General features: G+C 34.7%; 1 protein-coding gene across 2 annotated transcripts in view; it reads right to left on the minus strand.

The window, feature by feature from the left end:
• Window positions 1-25357, minus strand: part of CCDC141 (coiled-coil domain containing 141) — a 108824-nt gene that overhangs the window by 47509 nt on the left and 35958 nt on the right. For both annotated transcript variants that reach the window (XM_075153350.1, XM_075153351.1), the window contains exons 7-8: window positions 14244-14438; window positions 4770-4942 (exon numbers count right to left, since the gene is read on the minus strand). In XM_075153350.1, coding sequence (XP_075009451.1) covers window positions 4770-4942; window positions 14244-14438 — 368 coding nt within the window. The remainder of the gene's footprint in view (window positions 1-4769; window positions 4943-14243; window positions 14439-25357) is intronic.

Raw genomic sequence — 25357 nt, forward strand, 5'->3', positions numbered from 1 at the left:
ACAACATCAATTTACAAAACAAAGGCTTGTCTTATAACTTAAAACATTTAATATCAGGGAAGCAATTCACAATCTGAATACTTGAGGCAGTCCTCTTCAAATTGTAAAGAAGTTACTACATACAATTAATATCTGAAGTTTTGATATATAAAATAGAAGAAACCCACATATCAGTTGATTTACCACTGAAATTTATTCATCGTAAGAGTTTTTGTAAGACAAACATGTTCAAAATAAGTTTTTCATTACTTTAGTTACTTTCATTAATACAGGGACTTATTAAGGTTTCCTCCTTTGTTCTCTAAAATTAAAGGAAATTTTCTCCTCACTTCAAATCAGGCTCAGAGAGTTAAATTCTGCAACCTCAAAGAAAAACCTTATTCTACATTCCTAACATGAATTATGGTATTAATAGAACATTCTGTTTGAATCTGATCCAAGAATTGGTCACAAAGAGAAACCAAATTTTAAGTCCTTTTTAGGCAGCCGGTGGTTTCAAATTTTGTAAATTAATCTTTCAAAAATTAGCAACCTTCTATTTTGTGCTTTATCCTTAACTTCTAAAAATGTCACTCCTCTATTTCAGTACTCCTTAAAAAGAGGGATGTTTAAAAACTTCTACTAGCACCACTCCTTTAAAAAAAGCAATGAGAACAAGATTTATAGTTTTTGAAAATTATAATTTAGATCTCAATAAAATCTTTGAAAGTATCATTGATTTGTTATGAGTTAACAGAATAAATTTATAACAGCAGTACAATAAAGACAGTTCTTGCACTCATAGGCAAGCTAACTGGCTGACAAAGAAGGGTTCTCTTAATGGACCAGACTTACTGATTGTATAATTTTTTTAGAATTAATACATACATTTTTGCTCCTCCTGTTTTTCTAGCTGGTTTTAATTTAAAAATATGAGAGCTCAAAAATCAGAGTTACCAATATTTTCACTTTGAAACACTCAAGGATTACAAGGAAGAACTGCCTTCTCTCACTTTTCTATAATCTGTTCATCTTCCAATGTGAAGATTTTCAGCATTTTCATTTATTTGGACTATCTTTTAGTATAAGGCTGCAGGAAACCTCAAGAAGATTTGAAAGTAGGACAGAATTAACGTCATATTTCTCCATTTTTCCTGTGAGTTGGATTTCCAATTATGCCATGGAAGTCAGTGTCACTAGCCTTAAATGCGAGGCTATCAGTTTTAGATTTGTAAATCATAAACTACTAGAGCTGTCTTATCATATGCATACAAACTGCCTGGCTTGTTTTTGGGTACTCTAAAAATTAAAAAAACAAAACAATGTGGATACAGAAATCCACCTACGTTTTAATTCTCTTAATATTCAAGTACTCTATCTCCTCTCGGTGCATTTAAACAAGTACTACACATGGCAGCTACTTTGATGCATTAAAAATGCGTTTTCCCGTATCTTCATTCAGAAGTTACAGTGCAATTCCGGGCATCATCTCATCAAAATTGACAAAGTGTCAACCAACCTGAGCAAGGTCAGATGATTCCTTCTCTTTATTAATAAGTATATTGTCTGAAAAACTGGAGAATCTGGCTTCTTTTTTAAAAACAGTAAAGCCATGCAAGTAGCAGAGCATGCAATACCTTCTCTATCACAAATGATGAAGGAATGCTAAAATTACTGTGCTCCAACTACATCTTAAGGGAGCTGGCAGCTATTTTCAAATACCACACTAATTTCTACTTGCTGCCAGCTAGTTCAAGAATCCTACCAGACTGCAAACATTTAACAGCTATGTATCTCATTGTCAGATTATACCTTCTTGTCTGTCTTATGGCAAAACAGTGTTTTGAAAAGATACCTAAACTTTTTCAGATCCACAGCCTTCACTGCCTTCAAATTGTGACTGCCCATGTCCCTCAGGATTTCCTGTCTGGTTAGATAAAGGAAATGGGAAGTCTGTAAGGGCAGTTAAGACAATGAATTGCGCAATAAGGGGAACAAAATAGTAATCAGGATTTAGTCTTGACAGGAGTTCTGTTTTCTGTCCAAATCTTCCTCCTTTGACCCTCAGCTGTTCATACAAATCTCGTTGTCCCATGTGGGTTAATCACTGGGCTAAATACTGGCCAGCATTTAAGGATAGCAGAGTGGCTTATACATGACAAAGAGAGGTGTCTCTCTCTCCTCTTTCAGAACATGAACATTTCTGGGGAAAATTAATATTCTGGAATATAACACTTTACCACATTTGCTGACAGAACTCACTGTGTCACCATTACTAGGCTTATGAGCTGGCTGGGAGCCTTCTGCGTATTCCTAAAGCCATGGGTTAGGCAAAAAACCCTAGACTTGTGGTGTACAAAAAGCTGAATGTGAGTCAGGATCATCCTTGTGGCACTGAAGACTAGCCCCGTGCTGAGTGCATCTGGAAGAGACTAGCCAGCAGGTTACTCCCCTCTGTTAAGAGCTTGTGAAACTGTATCTGGAGACCAGTTTGTCCAGCCTGGGTCCCCACAGCACAAGACAGACAGACAGACAAGCTGAAGTGAATTGAGCAGAGGCCACCAAGATGTTTGGAGGCTGGAGCACACGATGCACAAGGGGGTGCTGAGAGAACTCTGTTCAGAGTAAAGAAGCGGTGAGGAGGTGATCTAATCAGTGTCTTTCATTATCTATGAAGAAGTGGGGTTATACAAAAGACAGGATTAGAGTTTTTTCAGAGGGCAAGAGGCACTGCTCACAAGTTGCAGCAGCAGAAATTTTGGCTAGATATAAGAAACACATGTTTCACAAGGAGAGTGCTTTAGCACTAGGAACAGCTTGCCCAGAGAGGCTATGGAATTCAAAATGGCCCTGAGCAACCTAATCTAACTGACAAGTTTTGAGCAAGGGATTGCACCAAATGACCTCCAGACTTCCTTGCCAGTTTAAATTATTCCATGATTGTAATCCTCAAGGCTGTGCCTAGGAATATAAAGTGTTCCACCTGCATGGAAATTCTAGCCCTACTTGTTGAAATATATGGCAAATTGATTATATTCAGGCAATGAGGCCTGAACGCAGCAGGAAAAAACTGAAAAACCATAATACTCTGTGTTTGCTTTCTTAGGAAGGGACTTATTTATTTTTACGATGCAAGTAGACATTTAAAATATTTGAGAGCCTGGGATTTTTCACTGTTCTTTAGAAACAGCAAAACACATTTCTAGCGAGATTGCCTATTGATATTGTTTTAAGTTTCACCTTCCTTCTCTAAATGACTGCTGTTTCATCTGCAATGCTTTGCCATTTTTTAAATTATAGTGTCTTCTAGCAGAAATCTTACCTTCTTTATTTATTTATATAACTTGAGCAGTGCTTTGGGACAAAGGGGATCTGCCTGTGGCATTACCTGTTTTTATTGAATTTTACCAGAAATGACTGTTAGGGTTATTTTGACAAATTCATCCCATTTTTCTTGATGTGTACCGATGATATCTTACTATCCCACTGTTGATTTGGACTGTTTAAACATTTTTTAAAAACTCTTAATAAGGAAGAAAGAAAATTAATGACTTGTTATTTTCGGGATTCATTCTATCCAGATCTTTAGCATTCCTAACATTAATCAATGCTGTGCAGACATAATTTGAAACACAACATCTGCTTCTGTTAAGGTAATGTCTATCAGAATATCAAGTCCTACAGAACAGCAGCATATGTTCTGGAATTGTGGCTGGTTTAGGAATCAAAGTCAAACTTTCACTGAGGGAAATCCCTTTCCTTTCCATTTAATTAAAAATCAGGAGATGCTGAAATGGTAACAATAGCTGTAAAGCCAGCTGCATGTGTTCCCAAAACAACTTTCTATTTGAATTTTCTATTTCATCCCTTTGCTAGGTTCAAGCTAATTACATCTGTGGTGACAGGTGAAGGTGCTGTAGATAAAATTTTTTGCAAGGTCACGAGATGAAATGAAAATCTTATCTAGACTTTCAGTTGCTGTGTGGAAGTAAAGCTATGCAAAGTTCAGGAATAATTAAGGACATAAGCATGTAATGGAAGGTAGAGCTAAGCTGACCACTAGCCAACTATCAGCCATGGTCATCTGCTCTGTCTTTGAAGTAGAACTCATTAGTATAAATGGTTTTCATTCTTATTGCACCAGCCTCCTACTAAGACCTGAAAAGTAGGAGATATTAAGCCATTAGGACTGATTCTAAACTAAGTCACGCTTTACATCAGTGTAAAAATCATATCTGTGGAGTACATCATCACTGTCATTAACAAAAGCTTTGGAAGAAAACTGATTTCATTCATGAATTAAAACTACTAAGAAGTGGAGAAACTTCCATATTTTCTGCACTTGGCTTAACACCTGTATTTTTGTCTTGTATCAAATCACATTATAATTGTTATAATGATGACTTTCAAAAAGGTCTAAAAGGATTACATTGGGCAGCAAAGAGTGTTCATAGCCATTGATATATTAATTTTCGTTTACATACATTTACTTTTCCAAAATGTTAACTAAACCATTGTTTCTGAACACTGCCCTAACATACCAATTCCACTGTTTGACACCACTCTTACAAGTAGTGTTTAGTATTCCTAAAGATTTTTGTTAAAGAGATTGGTTTGTTTAAATACCAACAGATAAGTATGGCAGAAACTTTGAGGTTCAGGTCATTTAAATGCACACCTGTTAGTTAACTACACTGGCTCTAAATGCAGTCTGATTCTAACTAGTGGAGTTATAAAGCAACAGGTAGAGATGGAGGAATGCAGCAGATATGCAAAAATGGAAGGAATACCTGTGAGAATCTGCTTTGTTAAGTAAAGTTTGTCCCTTTTGCAAGGTACTTGCTGTGCAACCTTTAACTGCTTCCTGTAATTCCTCATACTTCTTTGTCAAGATAGGCAAATGTAAGCTTTCTGAATTAAAGATTTTAAGGTAATTCTCAATACCTTCAAGACCATCAAGTACCTGCAAAAAAAAAATCTGTTGTCAATATTTCTATTTAAAATGTGCATGTATATTCTTTTACATAAATAGATGATCAATGGAAATTTAATATTTGAATGATCAATGGAAATTTAATATTTGACATTTCTTCAGAAACGAAAAGCACTATTTTAATTTAGGGTCTGATATTGACTTTGCAGGTCACAGAAGAACACGGGTATAATTCAATGAACGTTAGTATAAGTATGGACATGCAAAATCATGATTACTATTTGAATTTAAAACTATTCCATTTTTTCAGCAATAATCAGGCCAATGTGACATACTGAAGCAGAACCAAAATAACAAGTAATACAATGCATTAGCACTCAAAGTTTTATTGAAGCGCACTCTTAAAGAATTTTACAGAAATTATTATTCCTTATAATGTTTTAAATATATCAAATGTATATCCAACAAGTAAATTATAATTAAATACATTTTTGTATTGATTTTGCACATATGTAGCTTTGGTTTCATTATACCTATTCGCTGTCTTCCTTTAGTGCAAGCAGAAGTTTCTTATTCAAATACCAAAAGAAAGTGACAAAAGTACTCTAAAAAGACTTCTGTCTTTTTAGACAGAGTAAGGACAACACTGCAATACTCCATTATTAAAGTTAGTAATAGTAATTAGTAAAATAGAAACATGCCCAAACCTACTGTGCATAATTAGCATCACAGCAGTAGCACCATATTCTCTTACACGGATTTTTTTTTTTTGTTGCTCTAAACACCAGAAAAACATGAAATCCAAACAAAGCAAAGCAGTAGACAATGTCTAATAGCATTAATTTCTCATTGAACATATACATTTGTGTAACAAATTAAAAATATAATGACTATAACATGGACTACTCTGTATACATATTTTTAAAAGGAAATCCTCAGCTTGTACAACACCAATCAAACTTGTGTTCTGACTTTGCAAATCTCTATATATACTCTAAGTTTTAGTTCAGTGAATAATTTTTCAGACTTATAGCCCAAAAATACATTGCTTTTGAAGCCTCAGTTCGTCATGAGAAGAATTCTGAGAGAAGAAAACTATATACATGCTAAAATACTATCCTTAATTACATCAACTTTAAAAACGTTACATCAGAAGAACAAAAGAACTTTGAGGCAGACTAAATTTGACTTTAAAGACTCTTGCAAGGTTTTACATTCATAAAAAGTTGAAAAGTAAAAATTCAATGAGATACTCAGGGGACAGTATGATCCAGCTTGCTACAACATATTACATATGAAACAAGAACTCAGCAGCTGAGAATGATCGCTATATTACTGACCCTAAATAGCGAGGAGAGATGCCTGAGCCCTTTCAAACTGAAATCTATGCAAAAGAAATGAAGGAAAATAAAGAAAGAAGGATGAGCAAAAGTAATTCAACTTCTATACACAATGGATTAAAATAGGACATGCATACTATTTTATTGTCTCTGGCAGGTTATTTTTCCTTACAGAAGAAAGGATTCAGCATTTAAAAAAAAAAAAGATATCCTGACCATACAAAGAAAATTTTCTAAGAACAATAACACTCCATCAGAGGAGTGTAATTGAAGGTACCCAGGAAGGACTTTTCCTAAAAAGTGAAATCTTTTTAATCATCACTAAGTATAAAAAAAGGCCATAAACTTCAGATCAAGACAGAAATTACAATCATCTTTGGAAACTCATAGATTCATGGACAAATGCAAATCTCAAAGATTTTATTCTGTAAATAGAGGCCATTCACATGAACTCAGTAGCTAAGTGAAATTTATTTTGTGTAATAGGTTCTGTATAATGAATTCCAGTCTTCAGAACCATACTTAAGAATATTAAATTAAAGAGTCATAGGAACATTATAAAGTGTTTAAGAATAAACATGGATTTATAAGAATTTCAGAAGAAGTTAACCACTAAGCCAGACTTATAAGTATTACTAGTTAGCACATTTAGGTATGCAGCAAATGTAAGAACATGTTTTGAGTCTTGCTAAAAAGCAATAGGGAAATTTAAAATTAATAAATCAAAAAGTTATATATTACTGCCATTGTTACATTTATCAAAGAGCAATATGAGCACAATGACAACAACATGCGCTGGACAAGAGACTATTTAAAAGAGAACCAGGACGGGGGGAAGGGGGGGGAAATCAGGTGTTCTCTGCAGCTTATCTTCCTAAACATAGTTCAGTGCCTTACATGTTCATCACTCTGAACCTTCAAAGATGATAGCCAGATTTATTGGGTTGCATTGCCTGCATTCTCAGTGCTGTTGCTACTTTGACCAATTAAGGCTGCTACCACGAGCAAAGATTTATGTTTCCTGATGCTCAATTTCAGTTGCCAGCAAGAAGCCTGGTTACAGCAACATATTATCTGGATTGACTTTTTCCCTAGCCACCGCTGCAGTCATTGGTAGTTCTATACCCCTCCTACTCTGCTCAGACCCTAAACTTAGAGTTTCAAGGGCTCAACCAAATCAACATTAAACAATCCACACAAAGCCAGCCTTCTACTTCTATCTTAGACTCACTTCAAGAATTCACATATGTGTATATGTCTGACCTTTTTTTTATAGCATAAGCATGTTATGACATAGACAACAGAATACATGCAACTGTGGTACCAGAGCATAAATTAAATGATATGGTTTTAGAAATTGTATCAATTGATCGATCAGCTGATAACACAAAAATACTTTGCAACTTATATATTCACAATTTAAAGATGCAGGAGAGTTATAATTAGTGATCTAAAATGCTTAACACTAATGATGTTTTTTTTTTTTTTCGTTTCAGCATGGAAGATTAGATAGGGAAAAACAATAGTTATGCTAGCACAAATGACAAAAACCTTACAAGCTGTAATTAAAATTAACACCAATACACTGAAGATAACATGGGCATAACTCCTATGAGCAGAAATAATATCCCTCCTTCCTGAGCTATTCTGGGCATTTCCTGCTATTAAAAAAAACACTTTGTAATAAATTCAAATGTCATTCAAAAAGGAACTTAATATTTCTCTCTAAATTTCCTTGTTGATGGTTACCTTGACCATTCTTCATGATTGGGATCCATTTTAAGTAATTTTTAAAAAGCAGCAAAAATAATGCAATGCACTTTCCCCAGTCTGTTCTGTTTTGTCGTTGTGTACATACAGAACATGAATGGTGAATTTTGTTGTGGTTCATTTTTGTTCCATTTTAATTCTTTGCTTTTGCTTTAGTTTTATTTTAGTTCAGTCTGTCCTTCTCATCCACTTATCATAGTTTTGAGATCTTTTCAAGGAAATAAAGGATATAATCCCTCTGTACATCCTCTTCTTCTCTACTGTCATATGGCTCCATATAATTGTCTTGCTTTCAAAGTCCTGTGCCTGTTCAATTGTTTCTCTGTAGCTCCTTATGCTTTACTAATTACCAAGACCAAAAGAAAGTAAAGGATTTTTCAGCAAGGCTTCTACTCAACAACATGGACCTCTACTTATGTATTTATTTTTACCAATACTGAATGTTATCACCACAAAATCATTGACTAACGACATATACAAACCTGAAAATTCCATTAACAAGGAAAAAAAGAGAGTCTAGAAGGTTAAGCAAAATAAGTTTCACTGGATCATGCAGAGGTCTGTATTCCAATCCCCACAGCTTTATGCCAAGAATGCTCCACCTTTAAGTCCCTCCTGTATGTTCACTTTAAAGCTAGTTACTATCTATACTATCTCGAATGATTTTTAATTTTGCAATGGCACATAGGAGGAAAAAAAACCCCAGCATCTAAAGTAGTTAGAATAAAGTATGTATGTCCTGGAGTTCAAAATCAAAAGGTAAATTTTGAAGTAACTTATGCACCAAAATACAAGATTCTTTGCAGCTAACTAAAAATGTGAATCTGCAAACATACTGGACTCAGTAAAAGTCTTATTTATTTACTTAAAGCTATCCAAGTGAATGTTTTCAAGCTTTGGCCGTACCAAAGCAATCTCACACTATTCCACGTATCATTTCCCAAGTATTCTCAGAGGATAGCTACACAGAGATCCTCTTGCAGAAAGTCAAACTGAAGGTAACGACATAGACATAGAAATGGATTGATATTTAAAGGAAAACTTAGCAAGGAATGTACATGACAAAAGAGCCAAGGAGCTTGCAAACATGCAGAAAAATATTGCTTAATGCAGCCAAAGGTACAACAGAATGCAGCCAAATATACACCAGAACTTAAGAGCACAAACACAATGAAGTGCTATACTTCTGTGTTTTTCTTTTCCTGAATTCATTAAAAATTAAAATGACAATGAGATACACAAGATCTAAAAGGAGCTCTCTTCAAGTTAATTCAAAACAACTAATACTCTATTTTGCTCATTTGTCCTTTACATGTAAAGAGAGTCCAGAGGTTCAGGCATACCCTCAGAACAACTGAAAATATCTCCTTTCTGAACTATAGTAACTATAGTGCTTTCTTCACTCTTATATATAACAGGTGTGATGGCATGCTGTGGAGACGCACCTGAGCTAATGCTTTCTTCAGCAGATACTTCCACAAAGCACAGCCCTGTATTCTGAAAAGATGCTACCTTTGCTCTCAAAGCAATAGACCTATATTTGCGTAGCCACCACCAAATTAGGAGGTGGCTGGCAATCAGCAACAGTTTTAACACTGTTTCCATCAGCCCATCTCAGATTTCTCATTATAAATGTGTGGTGGTGCATTCATACCCCCCCCTTTCTTCCCTGGGCTACTTGTTGATCTGAGCGGCCTGTCGATCTCAGAAATTTCCATGAAATCTCGGCCTTGGTGTATTGAGTCTGGCAGTTGAACGCTCCTTGACTGTATCAGAAACTCTGCACAGCTGAGGCTGGGAACATACTCCTACTGTCTGGCCCAGGTGTCCAGTAGAACAACACCGAAACCTTGAGAATTTTTTAGTAATTACCACCTGGGACTGTGGCCAGGATGGAAATTTACAGATGACTAAAGCCAACCATCTTGCAAACCTATAAACAGTGGTCCTAAATGAAGCCCTTTGGGTTCTCCTGGACCACAGCGGCTGCACCCAGCATCTCCCTCTGAGTGGGATGCCTCTCAGAGCTTGCAATCTTTCAGACCTATGATATTCGGAGGACCGCTGGGTCCTGGGTGAGTCCCTTTCGAAGCTCAACCCTTCGCCCATTGAGAGGGAATGCCTAGACATTCGACGTGAATATTTCTTCACTGAAATCGAGGGGAATTTTTAACAGGTATACCTTCTGTATATTTTTTTATATACATATATTTCTCTCTGTGTGTGAACTAATAGTAAGCATAATCTGTAACTAAGTTGTGATTGTAGTAGACTTACTAACCTACTTTGCAAATATTGAATAGTTAATGATTAGGCGTTACTAAAGTTTGTTAATGATTAGTTGATACTTAAGTGTTGCTAAATTGTGAATGAAACCTAGACTGTCCCTGAAATATAAACCCTTAGATGATTTTCTTTTATATGTTTCACCCGTGTAATAAGTAATAGAGTGAACCTTGCCATCGAATTCTATTAGGTCGCACCTTTTAAAATCTCTATTAAAATCACCTTCTGCTAATTTCTTTGATGGTGATTCTCTAAGCGGCCTCTAAACCACTCACTCGCGACCAAATGAAATCAAGAAAGATCAGACTTACGGGAGCAAAAGATATCTCTCACTTCAAGGGTCTGTAAATAATTTCAACACCAAGTATTTTTTACATATTGTTAAAAAAATACCAAAGGAACATAGTACAGGTTAAAGACAAGTGTGATTACAGCCCCATCTGGTGCTCAAAACAAAAATCAGTGTAGGTAAAGTCTTAAGGTTGTTTTTTCAGCACATTTAAAAGAGCTATGAAGATTGTTCTTGGAGCTATCCTTGGAAATGATCTATAAAAGTACTGCAAACAATATGTTTAAAAAAATACAAAAAGACTATTTGGTCTTTGGACACCTTAAAATATAAATTTTTCTAATTAGTCGTCTAACTAAAAGGTTTTGGAAAAAAAGTTTGCATGACTAATACTACTTGATGTATATGCCCTTGAAGAACAGGCTTCTTGTAAAACGGAAACAGAGAGATTTCATATTTTAAGTGTGGTCTTTAATGCTGAGGTCCTTCTTTTCAGTGGAAAATTTTCAGTATTATCAGCTGATTTTCAAAATTATCAAAGACTTAAAACTCAGTGGAACACCTTCAGATAGCAGAGTCTAAGTGTCTAGTATTTCCAAAAAGCACATAAGCCCTTGTTTTCTTTAACTTTGGTGTAACAGGCAGTTGGTCGGCACCACTGGCTAAAGACCTAATGTTTCAAAAGCTTTGTGCCACAAAGCAAGGCAACAAAATTGAGAACTCATTTTTTAAAAGATAGCTCTCTGATCTGATAGCAACACCTGGAAAAGGCTTGAATAAATTCTCTAGTGACATCAAGGACCGATGAGATAGAGGGTTCTTTGCTTAATCCTTCTGCTCTAACTCAAATAAATTTCCTTTAACAAATTGTTGTGTATTAATACTAGAACGTAATAACAGAACTTACTTTTGTTATATGGTAAGCCAAACAAATTACTAAATTACTTCTTGCTTTAAGTAAAGAATATAATCCAGTTGCAGTTATGAAAAATCTAATACAATTGTAGTAAATTGTTCCAATATTTCTGAAGCTCATTTCTTCACTGGTTAAAAAATATGCTCTATTACTAGTCGAAATTTGGCAAAGTTTGACATCTGTCTGTGAATTTTGTTGTCTGCTGGATAGGAAAATCATGTGCTATTAAAATTTCTTTGCCCATATAGGTGCTTATAGATTGCTTATCTTCATTGCCTAAATTACCTAATCTTACATAAATTACAAATATTATAAGCAGAAAAATACCAGCAATCACTCCACAGTACTCCACTGGAAGCTCATCTGTTGATAAAAATCCATACTTGTTTTCCCATTTTAAGGCTTAAAACAGATTTGGCTCTGAATCGGCTTAAAGTGGCTTGGGGATTTTGTATTATTCACTTTCACCATCAACACATGAAATAACACTAATATAACCTTACAGAAGTCTCTTATAACACTATTTCCACCTTTATTGATCCTTATTTGGTCTTCTCATAAAAACCTATTGTTAACCTGACACATATCAATAGATTTGAGACAATGATATTAAGCTCCCTCAATTCTTTATTAATCAATTCTTCTATCAGCTGTTCCCAGGTTGAAAACTTTTAAATTAACTGTGCCATCCTCGTCCCACCTCAACATTCTAACATTTTTGGGGGAAATTGGAAGTTTGCAAGATTTTACAGCACTACTTCTTAAGATGAGAAAAATCTTCTTACTCAACTTACTTTTCACTTCTCCAATGAGTTTCCAGAAGACAGAATAAGTTACTGCCAAATTAGCATCCAAACAGGGTTTTGATTTTTATTATATGGGCACACATCCACTACAAATTGGATTATAATCATTTTGCTTATACCACAGAAAACTGTTCAGAGGATCATTTAGTTTTGGGAAAGACTAATTCCAAATACAATCTAGTCTCTCAAAAGAGAAAGGCTCAGAAGCAATATAAGTGAATACACTTTCAGTAACCAGCCTATAAATATTGTAGATTTAACTGGAAGCACTTTACAGCAAAGAATAGACACTGGATTCCTGGAGACTCATTTTGTTTCCACATAAATGCATACTTTCACCATTTTAATTCTACTTGACTGAATCTCAAGTAATTTCTATTATGCCTATTATTCCGTTATTATTTTATTCCTTTCTACATGCATTTCCTTAACTGTATTGTACTCCCATATAGTGATTTTTTTTTCCAGTCTTTTTATTTTTTTTATTTCAGTCTTTTGTCTTACCTAAACAATAAGTTTGACAAATTTTATTTACTGGAGACCTATTAAAATGCCCCCTTGAATCAGTTTAATTTAAAAATTCATTATATATTTTTAACTGCGATTAAGTGCTACCCTGTAATATAACATTTGAAAAAGAACTTTAAGATCTTAGGCTTTGAGCCAGTAAGAATGTCAAAAGTAATCTAACCCACATAAGACTACATAATGACTAGCCTAAGACAACTTCAGAATATGACTGAAGAAAAAATATCTGATATTTTTATTTTGGGATTGGGATTTGAAGAGGAAGTATACAAGAATATTCTTTTCATGCTCACATTAGAGAAAATGAAAAAAAAAACAACAAAAAAAAAACCCAAAAAGAAATGATGAACAGAACACTTGAAAGTGTATTGAAGTATTCAAGCATGATAAACAGCTTATATTATAGAGGAAAAAAAATATTATAAGTAGGATGTAACAAAAATCAATGACCAAATTTATGAAAGTAATTTTCATACAAGTAGTTATTACTGGACTTGATGTTTGAAAAAGTAAAAATTTAGTTTTAAAATATTGCTTTTTTTGGTCATCAATGATTTACCCATTTTCATCACATAAGATTAGGAAGAGACAGAAAATTAAACAAATGTACTAGTCAAGGCTTCTTGTACCTAAACACAACCCACACAAAACAAGCAATGTATAGAATTCAGTAGACAGATAAGCCCCTTTTAGCCCTCTCATGCGAGAGCTGCAAGAATCAAATTCTGGAATCTGAATCACTGCTTCTCCACATGAGCACATCAGTGATGGAAATTATTGCCTACACATTATCTTGCTGACCTCAGTATAGGTGTGGGCCTTAATTCATCATTTGTTCTATGACTAAGGGAGTTTTGTGGTTTTTTAACTGGCCAAACTTTAACTTTGGTGTTACCTCATGTCTAGACCGTGTAGTATATGAGGTGCCTGGTATGAGGAATTGTAAATTTCCTGGATTTTTCTCATGTCCGATTATTAATTAGCCCCTGTGGAGACCTCTGCAAGTACAGACATCGTTTCTGGTATCCGTACTAGCCTGTAACAGTTTGGGTATTATAGAGCAGCTCCTGTACCTTCATAGAGCATTATGTCATCATGACAGAGCCCATGATCTTGAAGTCCAATTTTTTGGCAGATAATATTTCCCAAATTCCTTATTTTGGAAACCAAGTGTTCTTCTCAATATACTTTAAAAAAAAAAATATTAAAATGCATTTGCCATTTTGGATAGAAGTTTGAGGCGATAGGTCATATTAAAGGGTAATCAGATTTGTAATTTTCTATTCCAAATTGTTTAGCAAACTCTGTTTGCATAATCCTATGTATGTCAGCCTTCAAGAGCACACTGACAGTTGTATTATCAGGTTAATTGTTACAAACTTGGCTTCTTACCAACCTTGCCAGCAGTATGAAAAAAGTCATTGGCCTCCTGTAGCAGCGCTTTCCTTTCTTCCATATGGAAGCACACTTCTTCCTGCAACAGACAGATTTTCTGATTTGAAAGCTTTAGATGTTCTTTTTCTGTATAGTCCTCCGAAAGCAAGATCTTAAGTGCTTCAGCTTCCAGTTGTTCCACAGTGGAATTCCATTCCTAACAGGAAAAATTCCGTTTTAATCAACTACACATAGCAAAGTAATATACCTGCACAATAACAATATAAATACTGGAAAACATGTATCTCATTTATAGACCTGAAACTTATCACCATTTAAAACAGTATTTCTACTAGGAGGGATTTCTCAGCAAATTATGGTTTTAGTGACAGAGTTTTCAGTGGTGGCATTCTACATTCTTTGACACAATTTCACAGGCAGAAGTAGTAGTTACTGGTGTATCTGCTGGGAAAAATGGTCTGGATAACATAAAACCAAGAAACTTCTGCTGGGTAAGACCACACTCCCATGACAAACAGCCCCTTAAGTCCAACTATTTAACCAAGAACAAATTAAAATATTGCCTAGACAATAGCTGCCTCCAGTGAGACAATTTCTGCTGAGAGCTGTCTGGTAATCAATTAAATCAAATTACTCTCCCTTACACAGTGAGTGTGCTATTATCCTTGACACTCTCCATTATACATTTTCCCTGATTTCCCACACAAAACCACAAGTCCGTTCAAAGCATGTCTCTGCCTTATCTGACCATGAACCTTCCTAGTGGCACTGACAGATTGAAGTGATGTTTTAAAAAGGAAGATCATACTTCAGAATTTCAAGCCACAGTCAGAAACATTACTGACACTTAATTGAGTTAGGTACTTTAAAACTAAGGTGCTTTAAAATGGATTCAGTTGAATCAGTACAAGTTTGCATATAGATATTTTGTCTGCATTGCACCACTTGGAAGCATATTTAGCTAATCAGAACTGATTGTCTATTTGACTCCTATGTCTTTTTTCAACTATTCATGCTGAACTGACTTGTGCTTCTAGTGTACTGACCCAAATTATACATCCAATTTAGGGATTAAACCTTCATGAACAATACTTTTTTTCCTACATTTTTTACCTGTGATAAATGCTATTACAGTATTCAGTCCCACTATCTTCTTTAGGTTATAGAGGTATTGAAAGGTGTATCAGTCTAGACAGCCCAAATGGAAAGGAGTTTTACTTTAAGAGCATCAAGAGAAAAACATCATTTCATCTCTTCCTGTCTTGCAACTACTGCTTTGGTGTTTAGTTGTTTCTTTGTTTTTGCTGTATTTTTATAGAGAAAACTATAAAATAGTAAAAAACTGTTACACAGTGTACTTTATCCCTGCTGTGCTTGTCAACACTTAAAATTGGTGCCTTATTACACCGTTGCAAACAAAAGGAGCATCTGATAATATACTGCAATTTCCCATGCCTTAGGTAGCATATTTCCTCCACTTTTTCTGGTAATGAATTAAATAGGAGAAGAACGTTTTTGAAATTCATTTAGCATTTCCTTCCACAGATTTATATCAAATGTCTGGTAAAGCAGACAGAAAAACATTTAAAAATAAGACAGAAATTTTTTCATGAAAACACTGAAGTGTGTATATGGCACAAAAAGATTACAGGGTAGGTTCTTTTATTTTCAGCATGCTTAAAGAACATTAACCTCACATTTGTTGTTTCTTTTTAGTGAAATTATTGCTAGTGAAAGATGCTGTTTTAGAAGTTTTCCCAAAAGAAGTAATCTGGTTATTCACAGATCTTTCACAAACAGCAGCAATTCTAATTCCCTCACAGTGTCCTACCATGCTGCTTATCCTTCTTTGAAGTACGGTAAGCAGGAGTAGACCTATTTTGGTCTGTGTAGTTCAGTGCATTCCTTTTCTGACACTGTCCATTGTTGTGACAACAACTGGTATGGTAAAACACCTTGTTCAAAAAGATCAGCAACTTATTTTACACATAGACTTCACCAGATGCAGTTATCTCTCTCTCCCCCTATTGGTATGGACTGGATCTGGACCAACAACTGACAAGTGAGAGACACTCTACAATTCCCAACACAGTGAAAAACACACCTCAAAATGGAAAACACATGCATTCAGACCATGCCTGTATGTTCTTGCCTTGAACTTTGGATTCATTTCTGCAACTTCACAGCACATGAACTAAAGCTGAAACAGAGGGTATTGACATGGGTAACAAAAGTAATTTTAAAAATGAACAAATCCATGGGAATAAGGAATGTGATGCCTGGTGTGATGTCAATACATAGCAATGCAATAGGCTCAAAATCATGAATTATATAAAAATACCTTTAATGTCTCTCAAAAAACAACTACCAAGGTGTATTAAGTGATGAACCTTTCTGTGTGAATTAGTCTGTGATACTAACTGTTGCAGGTTAAAATAGAGACATTTTAGCAAAGTTGAGGAAAAAAAGGATGCACATTTTACATGATAAATGAGACTCTAAACAAGATTTTAACAAGCAAATTTTCATTAAATTAAAACCAATTTAAAAGGATATTAGTGCTTATATAGTTATTAAGTAAGCTTTTTGAGGAGGAAAATTTTTAAAAAGACTTCATAGTAATAAACATAAAAGGACTTCTAACACCTTCACTAAAGTAGTAGAAATGTCTCAGATTACAGACTTATTTGATTGGCATCCTATTTCTGTGCAATGCAACATTATCCTTCATCTTGAAAATCTGATTAATAGGAAAAGGAAAATTATGACAATCCTGCTGAGTTTGTAGGTCATTTTTCCACTGTGATGAATACTCTTCACCTTTCTGCCATGGAAGACCTAAGCAGCTGTAAAAATCTATAGATCTACATTAATGTCTTATTTAGCTTTTTCACGTTAAATCTACTTTTGCTTTTAATGTTTATTATGGTATTATCAATTAAAAAAAAAAATCCAGCATAAAATAATTCAATAGTGTTAAAATATTTCAACCAAATTCTAAGTGGTTTGCTAAGAAAACAAATTCCACATATTTCAACAAATTTAGCTTTGTTTCATTTTGAAAAAGAAAGATGAGTCAGAATCCCAGAATCCCATCAAGAACTGAGCTCTGGTTATGCTTCAATATATCTGCACCCTGTGCCTACAAAGGTGCAATCCTGTCTCACTCATGCTAACCCTTCTTTCTTTCCATAAGGGAAACCTTATGAAAAGTCTTCTCAGAGATTTTTCAAGTTCAGCTCCTCCACAAACACCTGAAGACCAAATGCTGCCCATTATATTGTATGCTTGTGTAAAATACTGTTGGTTTTGAATATATGGCAATGAAATTGCACCACTTCCCAAGAAACCACTCAAAAAAACCCCCATATAAGTATTCCTTGAGGACTTGAACTGGACACTTTCAGCTTCCTAATGAAATAAGAAGATATTAATTTGGGGCGAGATAAAAGCAATTTTTTTCTCTTTTTCTTCATTTTGTCTATTACTGATAAACAGCTATAGCAAAGTCTTTCTTGATTTTTTTTCCCCCCAAATTAAAATAATGACTGTTTCTGAGATCTGGATGCAATAATCTTCAGCCTGTACTTTTAATTAAGTGAAACCCTGCACTGTATTATTTAATGCACAATTCCCCTTTCATAAAGTCCTGTCTTTGTCTCTCTGCCCTAAGTAATATTCAGCAAGAATGAGGATTTTGAGGATAATTACAGTCTGCTGTGCTGTATTTGTTCCTTTTTACCTGAAGAATTTATCTTGGGGAAAAAATAGTAAGGAGGTCTTTCCATACACACAATTTCACTGGCCTATTTATGAATAAGGTGTGGACCCCTGACATCCAATTTTATCATTACCACAATGTCATCATCTTCCGATACTTGCAGCTGGAATGACTGGTTGGATTCTAATAAAAATTTCACTTACATTTAAACATATAGATGTTAATGAGAATTAGAAAACAACACAGTTGGGAGCTTTTAACTGGGATTAATAATAATTAACCAAAAAAAGGCAAAGAAAGTGTAGTTGAATATATGCATCCTCATTTTGTTATTATACGTTATTTGTATAATAATTAAAAATAATATTTTATGCAAGAATGAAAAAAGCATATTTTAATGTAACAGGAAAGGAAATTGTCTATAGTTAGCTTAGAAGCAGATACAGAAAATCAAAAAAGTTCTGAATTGTTTCACTGTATCACAATGTGTAAATTATAATTACAGCAGGCAAGGCTAATTACAAGAAAATGACTGAAATTGTAGTGAAATTATTTCCTATAAGAGGATTTCACTGTAACAACATTCATGAATGTATTTGCTACAAGGTGCCCAATAGCAGCTTTTAGGTGATCTTGAAGCACAGGTTAAGCTCTGCCTCGTTTATACTGAGGCAAGCTGCTTCTCTAACCGTTCACACAAGCTCAAAAACCCCAATTTATTATAATAATTCATAGTTTACAATATTGCATGAACATTACAACCTTGCACACTCTCTGAGGGTATTAAATGTAGTTAGACTCATTTGCTATCCAATCTGATCATCACTCAAAATTGGTTCAATTTTCTATAAAATAGTTAGCGACAATTTCATGTTCAGCTTTCTATTTATAAGGAAATGTTTCTACACATAAAAAGCCTATACTTTCCATCAACAGGACATACAAACTCAGTGGAAAAGTCTTGTTAGTTTTTTCTGTCCTTCAGCCTTCTACATGTTAAATTCATAAAAATCTGTCAGTCAGCACTAAAATATTTGTTACTTTTTCCTGAAAGGAACACAAAGCCTACTATTACCTTGACAGCCTACTATTACCTTGACTTTTCAATTTGTCAAGAAATGCTTGTGAATTCCTCTGACCTATTAAAGACACATTGCATTGTATGTGCCTATACTCAATGTGTCTCCTTAGCTCATGTCACTATTCTTACTTTTCCTCAAGTAGTCAGTCTTTTAAATACTTGCTTTCAATATTCCATTTGGCAAGGAAAATGAGCTCTTTCTAGATTCCTTGATTAATCAGGTATTTTTCAAGAGTGTTAAAACTGATGATGTAAAATTATTGTGGCTTTAATCAAAAGTTTTGAACTTTTTCTGCCTTCAAAAATATCCAGCACAAGCCTGAAAAAAAAGTAGAAATACCTACAACTTCATCTTGTTATTAAACAACTATTCTGGGATAAATGGGCTTTTTTGGTCCTTACCATAAACCATTTCTTACTTAAAAATAGTAACTTTGGATTAAAACCTGAGAAGTTGTGTAAAACTGACTTCACTGGAATATTCTAAGGTTAAGCTGAGAAAACCTTGAAACACATCTATTTGACCTCAGATAAGTCAGATAGATAGATTTATCTGTAGATAAAGTAGCATTTAAACCACAAGCCAATTAAATATAAAAATATGTATTTTTTTCAGAACAGATGGTAAATTAGCTCCTTCTCTCATACTGCAGATATGTTCACAACTGAACTTTCTCTAAGCCCAACTTCTGCCTGTAATTGATTCATTTGATACACTGGTACATTGATAATTTAGCCCCTGTGAATATCTGAAAGGCTGTCCCCTTCAATAACTACATTGCAGTATAACTAACTACCAATATAATCATATCATTCCCTCAAATTACAAATAAAACCGTGTGCACTAATACAACTGCAAGAGATTGCGACCTGCTATGACAATTACCATATGATCTGTCTCTTCGGAAGTTCAGTGGATGGCTATATCAGTGCATTTAACAGTGAGTTGTTAGAACCAACAGACAGAAAGAGGAAAATGTAAGTCAAAGTCAGTCACCACCCAGAAAATTGTTGAGAGACGCTAAAAGATAATGCCAGGACAGAGAGGGACCTACCAAAAAACCAAAACCACCACCAACGAAAAAAACCCCAAATCATTAACAGAAAAATAATAGATAGGAAAAAAGCATTCTCCCAGGCAGTGAGATGGCACAACAGGAAAACCAGACAGTGAGAAGAACCTGATAGATGAACGTAGATTTGCATTTGCCGCATGCGAAAGATGAATGTTTAGGTAAAAATAAAATTGCCCATGAAAAAAAATTCTTTTTCTTTACGTGCTTTGTTCTAGCTATCAAAATACAGGAGTGCATTAGAACATCTGCTATGACAAGTATTGCGTTTCATCTGCAAACTCCTCAATAGAATGCCAGCCTCAGAAAAACTGGCAAGAAGAGCTGGATAGTTTGAGTTTGCATCCATGCAGAGAACGGTAAAGGAGCATGGCCATCCAGGAAGGTCAGAGAGAGAAGAGAGCTCCAGACAGACATTTAACTGTGAAATAACTTTTCCCTTGTATCTAAACATTAGCTGTGGGATCTGGGGAAAAAAAGCAGGTAAATACAATATTCTTGATCCTTATGTTAATGCCAACAAATATAGCAATTAATACTACTAATATAGTGACAGTGATATTTAATTTAGTCATTAAGAACCATCCTGAAACCTCATTAGAGCACGTTATTACCTAGCATGACTACTCCAGACCCAATAAGCATGCAGATCTATAAAACAGAAGTACTCTCCATCTTGCTACTAATCCTTATTAAACGGAGGACCGATTCCAGCATTGTTCAGTCCTGCAAAGTGGCGGAAACTAGACAAAATGCAAACAATTTAGAATCCTACTTTTCTTCATCTCTAAAGTTATTTGGTCACAAAGTGGTGCTAGCAGTTCTTTTTCACCATGTCAAGCACCTCCAATACACATAGAAATGTAACAGCAAGCAGTTAATCAGTGCCAGCGGATATCCCCATTGAAACATGATTTCCTAAATCTGCCTCTCCTCTCCTCTCAAATATTGGGGGGGCATGTGTATGTGTGTCCATTTAATGTTTGGGAGGGTTGAGGGCTTTTTTCCCCATTATGAATCCCTGGTTTTATATTTGGTCTTGATTATTGCACAAGATAACAATGTTTTCAGTGGTTTCACCTCTTAGCAAAGTGAGGTTCAAGATACCAGCTTGAGAATGTAATAAACCATTCTCCTTTTTCTCTCAGCCCAGTCACATAAGTAAGGTGTTAATCCTGTAAATCCTTCTTAAGCTAGCCTCTGAACAATTTAAGCAAATCATTTGTCCTGTTCGTCTTAATGCAACAATACACGTAGTAAACACGTGTGTTTTCTTGTGTGAAACTCTTCAGTTACCAGAACTTTCCACTATCTTACTCCCTATGAGAACACTTCCACTTGCTCTGCATGTCTGTTAGAAAGAAACTTTTCACCATACCCTCAAAGCTACAGTATATGTACGAAATGTTACTTGAAAAGATTCATTTACACCACTTTAGATCCTAACAGAAATCCCAAAGTTGTTAAAAACTAGTTTATCAATGTCCTTTTACTTCTAACAGAATGCCATTAGAAATTGTCATGGCTATTCAGACAGTATGGGAAAGACACTAACCAAAATCTACCTTTATTTTTGCAGCAAGGCAAATGAAATGTTTTAAAGCCCCTAATTGCTTTTTGGAAACATTCAGTTTTGGCGTGAGGGAACTAGACAAATGACAGCAGACATCAGCTATGCTCTAAGCAATGACCAAGCTACAGAAAAGCCATGTAATTAATTAATTAGCCAAGTATTGTGTAAGGTACTCCTAAAGAGTTCTTCCTGAAGGTAAAGTGGAGTATTCTTCACAATCATTTCCATATTTTCTCATATTTTCTCACATAAACTGATAAAATAGTTAACTGCATGAACTGATAAAACTTCTGAAGACTTCTGGAGACCACACTTCACTCTGAAATTAATGTAGAATATTCACTTTTTTTTATTAGAACATAAGTTGGACACTAAAGGGATTCCTGAAGGGAAGGTAATTCCAACTGTAGATTTAGTGTTATTAGAAAAAACTGATATTGTGTTTTTCCTGTTGCTAAAGAGATTGCTTCTAATATATACACAGTAAAAACTGGTGTCTGCTTTTATCTCAGTAAAACATTAAAGAATCAAACATATTAAAAAATTGCTCAATAAAATAGAGGTGGAAGGATTTTGAAGCACTAACGCAGTTAGTTGTCTTTCTATTTGAAAAGATGGACATAATTTCTACTCTAAAATTTTCCAGATAACATGGAACGGTACCATAGCTATGTATAGTGGGGGGGTTGTCGTGTTTTCCCTATCCCCCCCCCCCCCCCCCCCCAATTTTCCATGTGAACCTAGCAATATTTTTATGAATGTTTTACAATTTTGTCACATATTACAAGTTATATAATGACTCTTGTTTTCAGGGAGAATGTTAGTCCTTGCAGAAAAATCTCATATGACAAAACCCAAACAAATAGAAAAAAATTCTGATGGCTCTGTACCACAAAAGTGCCTAGCACATACCCAAATGTGTGGTGATCACATGCATGTGTATAAAATCTATGCCAACGTACAGCTCCAGAAAGCAGAACACGTTGCATGTTTTTATAGCAGATTGTGTTACAAGGTAGTCAGTGTTATTTTGCAGTGATACTATCATTGTCTGCAAAGTACATTAGGTGGCACAGATGTAGCAGAGTTGTTATACATCACAACATTCTTTTGGTCTGAATGCAGCCTGAAAACATATTTTGGGAATTATAGATGTTTGCTTTACAGAAAGCTAGATAAACTGCTAGTATTGTATTTTTTACATCATTCTGTTCCTAAACACGTTCTTGCCACATTATATTTAATAACTTCACAGGTGATTTGGAAGAAAATATAAAATCATTGCTTAATAAAGTTTTTAGCTGCACAAAAAGTAGTGGAGTGCTGTGTAATAAGCAGGAAAGGTTAGTTTTAGAGACTGAGTACAACCTTTTTTTAAAGTAGGCTCATTTGAACAAACCAGCTAACTGTAATTTCAGACTTATCAGGAATTTGTGTCATTACTAGAATGAAAGATTGTATCCTAGAAAGTAGTAACTCTGGACAATAATATCATGTTGTATGACCAACTGAAATGAAAATTTTACTGGAAAAGTGGCTTAAGGGAATTTTGTGCACCTGTGTATGGGAATACAGAGGAAATAATATTTCTGTTTCCAGGACTAGTAAAATAATTTTTTAAAATATTGTACCTAGTTCTTCACTGGTCTTACCCAAACTTCTGCATGGAATTAGTCAACAGCTTCTCAGAATGAATACTTCACACAACAGCACTGCAGTTCCAAAATACATGTGAAGTTAAAATGCTTCATATCAGCAATCGGATGCTGAAGGCCTGTGAGTTGCCAAAGATTTAGGGAATTTAATGTTCGGACATGATATATCTTATAAGCCTGGTTTTGCTTAGTCTGTGAGCAAAGACGCCAAGTTCATTTCTAGGTTGTTTTGTATTACAGTGTATTCCATTACAGTGGTAAACCACTACTTTGTGCAGTGATAACATCTAATATTAATCTCTGCTATCTAAACCAATATTTACTGGAATATACGTTTGATTGGTATACTTTATCTGAATTTTAAAATCAAGATGCAAGGCTCCTCCTTTATCCTGGTCTCAACATTTGCAGTTCAGTGCTGTAAAAACTAATGCACAAAGCCCCATAACTCAGCTTTCTGAAAGATATTTGCAGTATGCAGTTCAGACTGACCACTCTTTTTGCACATCATAAGCATAACCAACATGTTCAGTAACATTCACTTCAAGAATTTCATTTCCCTCTGCTAGAACATGTTACTAGTAAGAATAGCAGAAGGCTAAAGGTAAGATGTTCTAAATTACAGTTCACATGGATGTGTAACAGAAAATTTTAATGCTAAACACTTTTAAATGACTTTAAGAAAAAAAAAGCAATTCAGTAAGATGATACGAATGATCTAATATATGGGAGAAGAATTGTTAGGTGAAACTGCAATAATAAGTGTTATTGTTGTAAGTTAGTTTCTGGATGCTCAACCATGAAAAGGATTGATTATTATACAAAATGAAAATGCATATTTTTCTCCTTTCTGCACTTACAGTATCATTTCTAATTCAGACAGCAAGTTACAAGAATAGCCTTTCAACACCGAATGTGGGGAAGATTAATGATCATTTGGCTAGTTGTAAAATTCAGCAATACTTTAGGACAACTCAATTACTTTTGTGGGTCCTATTCCTCTGGAAACACTCCATGCCTTACTCATTTACTGTTTATCTTCTGCTTTTCTTGTGCCAAAGGTCTGTTCAGGCTTTGAGGCAGAATTTAGCTTTTCGTACTCATCTTCCCTAGAGGAAGAAAATGTGTTTTCTAACATGCTGCTTGGAGAAGCGTTAGAAATATTATTGTATTCTGCTTACATGACAACCCTGAAGCAGTTAACTGCAAATTATGTAAACAGGCAAACCTGTGACATTTCACTACAAAGTTTACAAGGAAACATAACTGTGAACAATTGTAAATCTGTTAGTTGCTATCAACACAATAGCCTTTAAAAAGACATTTGTTTCTAGTAGAATGGTTTTTGGATGAAAAAGGCCTGCTTGGTCATCAGGGTTATCCAAATACAATTGCTTGAAAATGATACTGTGAGGAATGATCCTGACCCAGCAACAGCACTTACCTGATGATAGCACAATTAAGGTATCTAAAAAAAGGTTCTAAACATACACATAAAAATATCCCCCCCCTTTTTTTTTTTTTATATAAACATTGTTTTTAATCCCATCTTGCTTTTATGAGTGATGATAACAGATCTAGTCTCTGGAAAACTGATATTCACAATGAAAACAGTATTTTCAATTACTTTTATTCCCAAGAAATAAATGGGCAAATACCTCTTCCGATAATGTACACAGTTCAGTGACAATGAATTATGGTAGAAGTGGCTGGCTTTTTATCCTTTATGAACTTTAAACTTTGGTAATATTCTAATAAAATTGTTTTTCTTTATTTTTTGCAACATGGTTGAATACGTAAACTACCAGTCTGGAACTTGATCACTAAATTGAAAAACCAGCTAAAAAACATCAAGGATTACTCTTCTTTTACCTTATCAATAGCTTTTAAAGTTTTAAATGAAAAAAAAACACTGAGAAACATGGAGGCCTGCATTAAAAGAAGTAAAATGAGAAAAATTCTCATTTAGACATATGGGTATACCAAGTATCTACTCCTATATGTGCTTATTA

Source organism: Calonectris borealis, chromosome 6, assembly GCF_964195595.1.
Source record: "Calonectris borealis chromosome 6, bCalBor7.hap1.2, whole genome shotgun sequence".
Lineage (NCBI taxonomy): Eukaryota > Metazoa > Chordata > Aves > Procellariiformes > Procellariidae > Calonectris > Calonectris borealis.